The following is a 12381-nucleotide window of genomic DNA, read 5'->3' as shown; positions in this document are numbered from 1 at the left end:
GGTGAGGATCTTTTCTTCTCTGATGCTTTGCCTTGTGGTTTTCAGTAAACATTACTAAAAAGTAACACTAGTCCTTTCAGTAAACAATGGTTTTGCTTGCCTAATGTTTGCAGAAAATATATCTATGTAGTGAGAAAGGAACATCTGTTTTCTCTAGGATATATATGAACACAGTCTGCAAAATGTGTTACCTCTGTGAAGCTTGTATCCAGTCAAAACTAATGTAGCTTGAGATTTGATTACCTATTTCTCATAACAAACTGCGTGTTTGAGAAAATTGTTATTTAATCTGTAAACAGCTTTAAGCACTGAGATGTTTAATCAATCCCATGATTTCTGATAACAAAAAATATGCATAGTTTTCTCAACAAATTCTTTCAGGGTAAAATGGATACAAATAGTAATAAACCACTTTTTGGTGCTCATAGCTTCCTTTTTACTCACTAAAGGGCACAGATCTTCCATCAACAGACCTTCATCTGCTCTACCAGTGTGCTTCTGAGCACATCCCCTGGCCAACAGAGAGTGCAAGGTGTGCCTTGGCTTAACCCTCCTTCACCATGGTAGTAGCTATGTTGGGTTGATAGGTGGGTAGGAGTCTGCACATGGCTGATTACCTTGTGAGTTACCCAACTGAGCAACAGCAAGCAGATCAAGACTCAGAACCAGAAAATGTGTGCTGTTTTTCATTGTATCAAAATGGCAATGCACAGCAAATATATACTTTTTTTCCTCAGATAAAATCTTTAGAGCTGGGAATCCTGAAATCCACAGTCTAGAATTTCTTCACACAAAACTTGTTTTTAATTGTTTGGCGGCTGTAGTAATGCATTTCTCTCCTGTATTTTAGGGCAGGCTATCATGAGAACTTCCGATCTGGGCCACAATCTCCCTCCTCTCCTGCTGCTCTGAGTCAGTCACCCAACAGGTACAAAAGGTCAATAAGGAATTTTGCAGTCTGAATACATCTTGTAGTCACTGCCTAACTGCAGCAGTGTCAATCACATTAGTATTATGTGTATGCACTATTAATTCTTTTAAATGCTGCAATTCGTAACTGTCCATGCAATAAACATGTAGCTCCCTCTCCTGTATTTCTTGCCTGCCTCAGCAATATTGTTATGTTTTCAAATAACACAGTTCAGAAGGCAGCTGTAGGACTCTGCTTGATCATTGAAATTTCAACGTAATTGAAATGGGATAATATAAGCCCCAGTCAAAGTAAGCAGTTACGCATCAGTTCAGAGCACTTGAGCCAAAGGATGTTGTCTGCATCGTAAATAGTCACATGCTTAGGATTAAGGTGTGTTCTAGACATTGTCATATTTCAACACTTGCTGATTTAGAAAGAAATCCTTTCCTTAATTTCCGAAATTAAAATACATTTTGCATGTTTTGCTGTTTTTTTAATTTGCCTACATTCATCCTAATCTCCTAGAGATTTGATTCTGTCAATCAACGAGCTGTGCAGCTTTCAGTGAGATATGTGTACCAACTCTAAATAAACATTAACTGTAGCCTGATTGACTCACTGACAATTTGGGGTATATTAACTTCAGCTGGCTTATTAAATAAAGTAATACAACACAGAAAATGTAGCAATTTTTTTTCTATTTAAGTAACATTTCTCCTCACATTTCATGGCAAAGCCCTCCTTCTGATGCCATGACATGGAACTATTGGAATTTTTTTATGTGAACTATTTCTTCTGTGTTGATAATTGTAGCTGCAGGTTTAGTGGGATTTCAGATCATTTCTAGCTACATGTAGCTAGTTGTGGTAGCTGCTTCATATTATTTAGCAGCTATATTCTGATGTAAGACCCTTTCCCAAGATCTTTTGCTGAAATGAATTTTAGTTTTGGAAGCAATGGAGGGATGTAATTCATTGTTCCACTACAACTTCAGAAAACTTCTCCAAAAAATTTCCCAAAGCACTTTATTCTTTCACTTGACACTAACTTCTTATAATAACTCTGATAGTGGAGAAGAAGTGAAAACAAAGGTAGATTTAAGTAATGCAGAGGGTTTCAGCCCTGGCTGAAAAAAGCATGGGTGACACATATTCATAAGGTATCCCTTTGGTCTCAGGTTCATCTCACTAGGCAAACATCAGTTCTGGCAGGCTGGCAGACAGGTGGAAAGGGAAGAGCATGAAACACAGAAGCATACACCTGCACTGCTATTAAAACCATTATGAAGAAGGGTACCAGTTATTCCTGGGGCCCTGATCTCTCACACAGCTGTCATTAAACAGCTGATTTACTGGAAATGTCTAGACAGGAATGAAGCTTAAGGAGAGAGTTAAAGCATTTTTGCATTGCAGATGGAGGTGTAATTTCAGCTTTACTCTAAGTAGGTGTAACACTGACAAGCACGTAGCTGCAGCAGCACTGAATAAAATCAGGTAGCAAGAGGCTGGTGCCTGGTCTGTGCTACCGCAGTGATTCTGCTACTGTTGACTCCACCAGTTTGTTTGGGTGCGAGAGCAGCCTCCCTGCCTCCTGGCTGAAGTAAGGAAACCCATCTGCAAACAAACTGAAAAAATTCCAGGCTGAAAGTCTGACTCAGTTAATTTGTGTGAATATCTGCTTTGATTGCTGTGACATTAACTAGGTCTGCGCAATCCACGGGCATGGTTCCAGGCCTCTGTTAAGAGGCTTGTATCTCCTTGATCTAGCACAGAAAACTGGGAGGGAAATGGGTCTGAGCTGCTGTGAATTCAAGCATTTTAAGACCTCTGATTGCTAGTCTGCAAGGCAGATACGCAGGCTGATTAAGCACCATGGCTGAAGGGTCAATGTGTATTTATGTGAAACCCCCCCGTGCTCCTTCCTCCCATCCTCTTCCTTTATATAACCTGTGCAAACATTTGGCTACATTTTAGCAGCAGTTGCTGTTCTGTTTTCTTAAAGTCATGTTTGTCTCCTAGGTCTATCAGTGGAAAGAAGCTTTGTTCTACCTGTGGGCTTCCTCTTGGAAAAGGAGCTGCCATGATTATTGAAACCCTTGGTCTTTATTTCCATATTCAGTGCTTCAGGGTATGTCTCTTGCTTGTTTTAGTAAGAAAAATCTCAAGTCATCCATAGTGTGAAGAGACAGTATATTCAGTGGTGCAGATGTGAAATGGAAAACAAGAGGACCAAAGGATTTGCTTGTTTGTTGCGTGTGTTTGTGTGTGTGTGTGTGTGTGTGTGTGTGTGTTTGTTTGTAGAGAAGTGGAAGTAATGCAGCTAATGTGTTATTATGCTGTCAGACATACTAATTGGACTAAAGTGTGTCATTTATCAAGCAAACTTAGCTTCCTCACAGAGGGAAGTATAACTTCCCTTGTGTACTCACTGGTTTTTAAATCCAACACTAGTTACCTTGTAATTTATTTTTCTCTTTTCCTCAAAAAATATGGTCAGTCCCAAAGCTACCTTTGATCTGACCCATGGTTGGAAAGCTTTGACTATGGAATGGGTGATGTATTCTGGCTTTCACCAAAGTTCTCATCAGGAATTCTTCTTGACTGTTCTTAAGTATTTCAGTCTAGAAATGACTCAGGATAGTGTTTTCTAGGGAACTCAGAAAGTGACCATTTCCATTATCTCTGGACCAATTGGTATTGGACATTTGTGAAGCCTTTTTTGGTTTTAGACATTTACTCAAACTAAACCTCTGGCTTCTTTAAGATTTGTCCCTCACTAATGGGCTGGCTCCAGAATGCAATGCTAAAATCAGATGTCCCTCAAAATCGATAGACTTTTGTGTAAGTGAAAGCCAGTCTTAAATACTGAAATCCAGTCTTAAATACTGCTGGTTCTAAAAAAACTCTTTAACTGATGTGCAGTGCTCCCCAGGAGTAGGGGCTAGGTTCTTGGGGGTTAGGGGTTTTTTTACTGTTCCAAGAACTATGGAAACAAAAGTCAAAATTTGGAAAGAGTTGTGATAAACAGTAGGGGATGATCTCTCTTACTTTCTCTGTCTTCAACTGACAGTGTGGCATTTGCAAGGGACAGCTGGGAGATGCAGCAAGTGGAACAGATGTCAGGATTAGAAATGGTCTTCTTAACTGCAATGATTGTTATATCCGATCCAGAAGTAAGTACCAAATCCTGCCTGAAGGACAATGAACTTTAACAGTACTGTTGCCATGATTTTACCTGATGGGTTTGTCTCCTCTTGGCTTTGCCACTAAGGCATAGTTTCATCATGGTAAGGGGAACCTTCCTGTGCCATTTTAATCATCGTCTTGTAGCAAAAAATACTTCCTAGCCCATTAAATCTTGCCCAGAGGATCTCTGCTCAGCAATAATAGACTTAAAAGCTGGTTTTGTGCATAAATATAAACTACACTGTGCATACATACTGCATGTCACCAGTGTCACCAGTGATATGAGATGGGCAGTGCTCATGCTGCTTCAACTCTGTGGAAACGAGTAAGATGCAGGGAAAAAAAACAATGGGAGGAATCAGAGAATCAGAATCATAGAATCAGCTAGGTTGTAAAAGACCTTTAAGATCATCAAGTCAAACCATTACCCCAGGACTGCCAAGACCACTAAACCACATCACTAAGGTCCTCATCTACACAGTTTTTGAACACTTTCAGGGACGGTGATTCCACCACTTCCCTGGGCAGCCTGTTCCAATGCCTGACCACCCTTTTGATGAAGAAATTTTTCCTAAAATCCAATCTAAATGTCCCCTGGCACAGCTTGAGGCCATTACCTCTTGTCCTATCATTTGTTACTTGGGAGAAGAGACCAACCACAAACTCCTTTCAGGTAGCTGTAGAAAGTGATAAGGTTCCCCCTGAGACTTCTCCAGGCTAAACAGCCCCAGTTCCCTCAGTCATTCCTCATTAGACTTGTGCTCTAGACCCTTCACCAGCTTTGTTGTCCTTCTCTGGATCCACTCCAGCACTTCAATGTCTTTCTTGTAGTGAGGGGCCCAGAACTAAGCACAGGATTCAAGCTGCAACCTCACCAGTGCCCAGTACAGGGGGATGATCACTGCCCTGGCCCTGCTGGCCACACTATTGCTGATACAGGCCAGGATGCCATTGGCCTTCTTGGCTGCCTGGGCACAAGCTGGCTCATGTTCAGGGGCCATCAGTCAGCACCCCCACGTCTTTTACGTCAAGCAGCTTTCCAGCCTCTCTTCCCCAACCCTATAGAGTTGCATGGGGTTGTTGTGGCCCAAGTGCAGGACCCGTCACTTTGCCTTGTTAATCCTCATACCATTGGCTACAGCCCATTGATCCAGCCTGTCCAGGCCCCTCTGCAGAGCCTCCCTATCCTTCAGCAGATCAACACTCCTGCCCAACCTGGTGTTGCCTGCAAATTTACTGAGAGTGCCCTCAATCCCCTCATCCAGATCATCAATGAAGATTTTAAACAACACTGGCCCTAACACTGAGCCCTGAGGGACACCACTAGTGACCAGTCGCCAACTAGATGTGACACCATTTATCACCACTCTTTGGGCTCTGCCATTCAGCCAGTTTCCTGCCCAGTGAAGAATACACCCATCCAGGCCATGAGCAGCCAGTGTCTCTAGGAGAATGCTGTGGGTGACAGTGTCGGATGCTTTACTAAAGTCCAAATAGACAATGTCCACAGCCGCTCCCTCGTTAACCAGGTGGGTCACCTTACTGTAGAAGAATCCATGAACTTCATCAACCCATGCTGACTAGGCTTCCATTTTCCTGCACGTGCTTTATGATCTCACTTAGGATCATCTGCTCCGTGACCTTCTCTGGCACTGAGCTCAGGCTGACAGGCCTTTAGTTTCCAGGGTCTTTCTTCCTGCCCTTTCTGTAGAGAGGCATCACGCTGGCCAATTCCCAGTCCTCTGGGACCTGTCCACTAGACCAGGACTGCTGAGAAATGATGGAGAGTGTCTTAGCAAGCTCCTCTGCCAGCTCCTTCAGCACTTTTGGGTAACCCATCCAGCCCCATAGACTTGAGTATGTCCAAGTGGAACAGGAGGTCGCTAACCATTTCTTCCTGAATTACAGGGACTTCAATCAGCTCCCCATCTCTAACATCCAGCTCAGGGAACTGAGTACCCTGAGAATGGCTGGTGTGACTATTGAAGATTTAAGCAAAGGCAGCATTAAATACCTCAGCCTTTTCCTCAGCCTCAGTCACTAGGTTTCTCCTAGTACCCAGTACAGGATGGAGGTTCTCCTTGGGCCTCCTTTTATTGCTGATGTATTTGTAAAAGTACTTTTTGTTACCTTTTATGGCAGTGGCCAGATTTATTTCCAGCTGTGCCTTCACCTTTCTAACTGTCTTTCTACATAACCTAACAACATCCTTGTACTTCTCATAGGGTGACAGTCCCTTTTTCCACAGGTGGTATATGCTCTGTTCTTTTCCTGAGTTCAAGTGCTATCTCCCTGTTCAGCTAGGCTGGTCTTCCTCCCTGCCAGTTTGATTTTTGGCACACAGAGACTGCCTGCTCCTCCGCCTTAAGGATTTCATTCTTGAAGAGCGTCCAGCCTTTCCGGACCTGTTTGTCTTTCAGCAATGTTTCCCAAGGAATTCTGCCAACCAGCATCCTAAACAGGCCAAAGTCAGCCCTCCAGAAGTCTAAGATGAAGGTTTTCCTGACCTTCTTCTGACTTCTCCAAGGATTGAAAATTCAATCATTTGGTGATCACTTTGCCCAAGATGGCCTCCAAGCATCATTTGCTATTTGTGAACAGCAAATCCAGCCAGGCATCTCCCCTAGTTGGCTCACTAACCAGCTGGGTTAGGAAGTTATCTTCCACACCCTCCAAGATTGTTTCTTCTGTGCTGTATTGTACTTCCAGCAGACCCCTGGTTGGCTGAAGTCCCCCACGAGAAAAAGGGCAAATGACCATGAAACTTGTCCCAGTTGTTTGAAGAACACTTCATCTGTAGCTTCATCCTGGATAGGTGGTCTGTAACAAACTCCTACCAGGGCATCTGCTTGGGTGGCAACGTAACCCCACCACTGGTTTTCCTTGCCTATCCCTTCTGAAGTGCCTGTAGCCATCCATTGCAGCACTCTAATCATGCAAACCGTTCTACCACGTTTCTGTGATGGTGATTATGTCATGATCTCCTTGCTGCATAATGGCTTCCAGCTCCTCCTGTTGCCTATGCTGTGGGCATTGGCGTAAATGCATTTAAGTTGCCTTGTGGATCTGGATTGTGGAATCGTTGCCTTCCTGCTACTTGTAACTATTCAGTATATTCACTGCCTACAGTCCTAACTGCTAAGTGGAGATGCAGAGCTCTCCTCACTTACTGTCTCCACTCTTCTCCCTCAGAAGCAGTGGCTGTAGAAATCTAGGAGCAGGAAAAGTACCTACCTACCTTTGCCAGCACACGAATGGGCATCTGTTTCAGGAGAGCGCTATTTCCCCATCAGCAGAGCTAGAGGGTGCTATTGTATAACCGTTTGGTGGTTTATTTGGGCTTTTTTTTATTTCTGCTAAGAAATGTTAGCAACTTTTTATTATTATTTCTTTAACCTGACACATTTAGAAATAGCTTTTCCCCTTCAGGCTTGATACTATAAAACTGCCTCATCTGGATGAGGTCCTGACCCTTAAAATGCACGTTTACACATCTATCTTTACACAAAAAAAGAGGAAGGTGATAAAAGTCATATTTTCCTTTTCTTCCTAATCCTTTTTGCTTAAATAAAAACTGAGGTCTCTTAAGGATAGATGAAGGCTCAAATAAATTATTTATCAACTTATGAACTGTAGAAATCACCCTCTCCATCATCATTTCTATAGCAACGGTGCTGGAAAATGCAGTACAGAGCTGTGTATAGTGCTTCATGCAGTAAGGTTTTGCATTTGTACACACCTAGCACAATGGTAACCAGGTCCATGACAGAGGAAATAGGTTTTGAGGAAATGTATGGTTCCTGAAGAATAGTAATGGCAAGAATTTGTCTTCTTTCCCATAAATTGCCTTTTCCTGCCCTGTTTGCTCTTCATGCAAAATCTCAAAATATGAGTTAACTAAATTTAAGTTACACTGGCTCTTGTTGACTGTTTCGAAGGGACTGATTTTGGCAGAACTGCAAATATGGTTAATTGCTCATTTTTAACTAGAATTTGACAGACTCCACATCTGAAATGAAGAATAAAATGGTGCAATGTTGGTGTTTTGCCTTTCGGTTCTGGGAAGTTTGACGCTAAATGTAAAACCAGTTGCTTGATTGCACAGCTCATGCCTTCCTGCCCCTACGGCTACATCTGAAAACCTGTGCAGCAGTGCGTGCTGTCTCTGACCCACCCAGAATTAATCAGTACTGTTTTGAGATGCTTAGGGGCATCTTGATTAAATGTTTTGGCTGCCAGAAGCTTATTTGAAACTGTGGATGATTCTGTTTCAAAATAAGTTATCAAAAACCTTAAAAGAGAAAAACATTAAAGATTATGAAGTGGTTCAGGGTCTGAAATATTTCTGTTCTTCAAATAAAATTTGATGGGGTTTTATTGGCTGTTTCTCTACGGCAAAGCCTCAGAAGACCCTGATTTCTGAGCACCAGTCAAAGGTGAGAAGTAAATCAATGAGATGCCCTATGTGGCCAAATAACACAAGGGCTCTGAATTATCACATAACACAAATCAGGCACAGCTGAAGATGACTCGTCAGTCCTTTGCTTTACTGTTTTACACTGCAGAGCCTGAAAGTAAATATACACTCAAGTGCTTTGGGAGTAAAATGAAATAAAAATGCATGCAGAATGCATTTGTCCATGTGGCATGGAAAATATATTTCCGCTGGAGTTATGCTGAATTCTGCTTTGCAGTTAGTACCCCAGCCTCACAGGAAGAAAGAGAAGCAGGGCACAAATTGTATATGTTTCCAGATGCATTTTTTTGTAATTGTAGAGATCATATGAGGAAAAGCCTATGTATGTTTATTAAAATTTGTCAACTAATTACTTGTTTTGTTTTTTTTTACCCAGCTGCTGGACAGCCAACTACATTGTGACATGACTTGCAGTCCTAAAAACTTTCAAGAAGGAGCTCTCTTCTCATATGTGTTGGCTGCCTCCAGACAATCACTTGTAAGAGCTTGAATCCATGGACATCATGGCTCTCATCTCATTTTGTAAAACTCACAGAAAAGCTGCACCTGCCCCTTTAAAATGCAATATATTGGATTTTCCCTTTCTTAAGAAATTTGCAAAGTATGTGTGACCATGTTTGGGAAGGCAAAGCCTAAGTACTATTAAAAAAATCCCACCTTTCAGGTATGCTTATTATTTCCAACCTGTTACCTTGTTCTATTGAAAGTAATAAGAAAATAAACATGCAATGAAGCTGTTTTGTTTTAATTTTCCTAGGAATTAAAAAGTTTAAGTTTACAGAACCTTTATAGAATATGCCAACTGAGCTGAGAAGTAATTTTAAGATATCTAATCAGTGCATTTGAAAAACTAAATGTCACAGCACGACTTCTCTGTTATAACTGAAGCTATAACTTTTTTTATACAGAGACTAGTTTGATAATACTTCCTGTAATTCTGAAGCATTTTGTGTTCATATTACCTTCAGTGGAGGGTAGGAGTTATACAAATAAATTATTGCACTTTTAGTGATAGGATTTTTTTTTGTCTGTGTACCTCAAGTAATCTTCATGACTATAGCTTAATATTCTCTCAAATGAAGATTTCTTCATTAAACCTAAAGACTGTATACCACTAGTGATGGCAAGGTTCCCATTAGGAGCAATCCTTCTTATTAAGTTCAGCAGCCCATGGTGTTATTAAACTTGATGAAAGGTGATGTGGGGGAGAGGTGGCCAAGTGGGCAGACACAGCTGAATTACGAGTCTCTGAACTGCAGTTTGATGCTATGGTGAAGCTTCTCTCTTTGGTGTGTAGCTTACTCATTGATGCTCTGAGCTGGTTTGAGATCTACTCATTCATATGGTTGGTTGAAGCCTCATGAAGAGAAACACATGTGGTCTGGGTGCCCTCCAGAGCAGAGAATTGAACAGCCTTGAGCCTGTGTTCCTACCTACACTACCCCGATAAAGTCAGCAAAATCCAGGAGTGTGGAAGGCAGGCAGGGAGGAGGCTGGCAGCAGTAGGAAAAAAGGACTTAAATTTGCCTGTATTTCCATTTTTGTGTTTTGATTAAGCAAAGCTCCTTACTGAAGTGATCCAGCAGCTCATTGAAACAGTGGTCAGAACTGTGTCATTTTATCTGCAATACACAGACAAAATTAGGGGTGTGTTGCAATTGTAAATTATCTAAGCATTTTTTGGTAAACAGTTATTGGAAATATCCCATTTGTGCGGTTATAATGCAACTTAAAATGGAAAAACAAATCTACTTATTCTGCCTTAAAACTGATAAAGCTAAATTAATAGAGATGTTATTTTATCTACCTGCACATCCGTTTTCTTTTGATGTGTTGGTAAATGGAAATGAAGTGGCTATTAGGGAAGCAATAAATTTGAGTTGTTCTCTAGCTAGCAACTATTTATTTAAATGCTAGACAGTTGCTTGCATGCGAGTTGCATACCCATGCAAAACTGCGTGTCATTGAAAACCCATGTATGATGTTATCCTTGGAGGACATTGTGACTATCTGCTGAAAAGTGACATGTTACTTCCTTAATATTGTGCCTTAGAAAATGCAAAGCTGTTGCACACAGTCAGTGATGACTTATGGATGCAATAAATCCAAAAAGCTGGAGTCCTTCATGGACTTCACCTGGGGAATATTTTTAAATTTAAAAAAAAAAATCAGACAAAGGTTTTGGAAATATAAGTGATGTCCAATATTTTGATCAACCATCTGCATGATTTACTGTTAAAGGGTTTTGATAACCAGGATGCTTACTCTTTGCATGTGGTCATCATAACATTTTCCCACAAATAATGCTTAACATGGGAATTCAAGAAGCAGATTTTATAACTGACTTTGTATATCTATATAACTCCATGAGCAGCATTAAGGGTATGTGAATATATGATGTCTAGACCTAATTTTTAAACAAGGCTGTGCATGCTTGTGCGTCTGTTTGGTATAAGTCACTACCACTGCTTCACCCATGTGACAGAGTTTAGATGTGCAAATAAATCCCCAGGCATATCAAAGGGTTGATTGTCATGGGGATTAGATCCGCTTCTCATTCACCTTAGGGGTAAGTGCCCAAAGGGCTTAGGAGCATGGTTGGGACTAAAATGCATGGACGGGGGTGGGTGCTATGCATCGCACTGCGGACAGACCACTGGGTCTCTGAAGCTGCTTAGAAATTGATCCCAGTGTCTATCAATTAGTTTCATATATGCATGTTTTAGCAAAGTTGACTGTATGTAAAGTGAAATGAAGCAGCGTTCTCAGATGATGATTTTTCCCCCTAACAAACATCTCTCCACCAGCACAGAATAAACAGTTTTCTAAGTTATACCTGGCAACTGCTTATGTTTGATTTTATATTTCCTTTGAAGTCTTATCTGGCAAATTCATTCAGGCTACGATTTCTTTTCCTTCTTTTTTTTTTTTCCTCCCAGTTTAAACACATAAATATGATGATACATTTCTTATTAGGAACTTTGAGCACAAAAAAAGCAGAACGCTTTACTGCATTTGAACTACAATGTAAATGTATTTGTTGCAAAAAAAATGATTTCTTATTGCTAAGCAAATACAATGTATGTAATGGGGTTTAGACGTTTCAGAATTCATTTAGCCTCTTACTGCTTCAGAGAACTTGAACAGGTGTCATAACCCATCTGTATTTTACAATCCCATTTTCCATGGTGTATTTTTCCTTACTCTTGCTATGTAGTGTTGTTGATGAAGTACATCTGTAGTTCTCGGTGAATGTCCTAAAGGTTGGTGAACCAGAAGCAGACGATCCTTATCTGCATGTCCCTTCAAGGACAAGGATTGCTGTCCTAGCTGGGGCTAATGTTGAACACCAGTTACACTAATCTTTCTTCTATTTTATTTATTCTAAAATGCCTCTGGAAATTAGGAAAACTTGTCTAAAATGCAACAGCTTTTATAGTAAATGTCTGTTTATAAATAAAATGTTGATTACCTTTGGTGGTGTTGATTTTACTTCTTATTAACTACCATATGATGTGTCAGTGTAACTCTGTGAGCTGCATCAAGGATATGTGACTATATGGTGTTTGTGCCTAATTTTCAAATGAGTCCGTGTATGCTCGCACATCTATTTGGTATAAGTCACTCCCACACTGCAGAGTGTGTACATCCCACTGGAAAAAAGCTTCTGCATCTTTGGGGTATGCTGAACCAAGCTATATTCCACAAAACTTAGTATATGGGTAGAGACAATGAAGAAAACATGCTTGAGATGCGACAGTACCCTGTTGATTGCTACTGTAAGCTGTAGCTGAGTATTTACAACA

At 40.9% G+C, this 12381-nt stretch overlaps 1 protein-coding gene across 1 annotated transcript in view; it reads left to right on the top strand.

Annotated features, from left to right (window-relative positions):
• The window catches only part of LIMCH1 (LIM and calponin homology domains 1), a 188985-nt gene extending 176934 nt beyond the window's left edge, over nt 1-12051 (top strand). The window contains exons 31-34 of the mRNA XM_061346178.1: nt 851-937; nt 2932-3040; nt 3983-4085; nt 8952-12051. Of these exons, the coding sequence (XP_061202162.1) occupies nt 851-937; nt 2932-3040; nt 3983-4085; nt 8952-8977 (325 nt within the window). The 3' untranslated portion in view covers nt 8978-12051. The remainder of the gene's footprint in view (nt 1-850; nt 938-2931; nt 3041-3982; nt 4086-8951) is intronic.
• Nucleotides 12052-12381: the final 330 nt, after the last annotated feature.

The sequence above is a fragment of the Neopsephotus bourkii genome, unplaced genomic scaffold, assembly GCF_033783945.1.
Source record: "Neopsephotus bourkii isolate Nb327-2 ecotype Australia unplaced genomic scaffold, CSIRO-AGI_Nbou_v1 NB_259, whole genome shotgun sequence".
Lineage (NCBI taxonomy): Eukaryota > Metazoa > Chordata > Aves > Psittaciformes > Psittacidae > Neopsephotus > Neopsephotus bourkii.
Note: the sequence above shows the minus strand (reverse complement) of the source record. Positions and strands in the feature narration are given on the sequence as shown.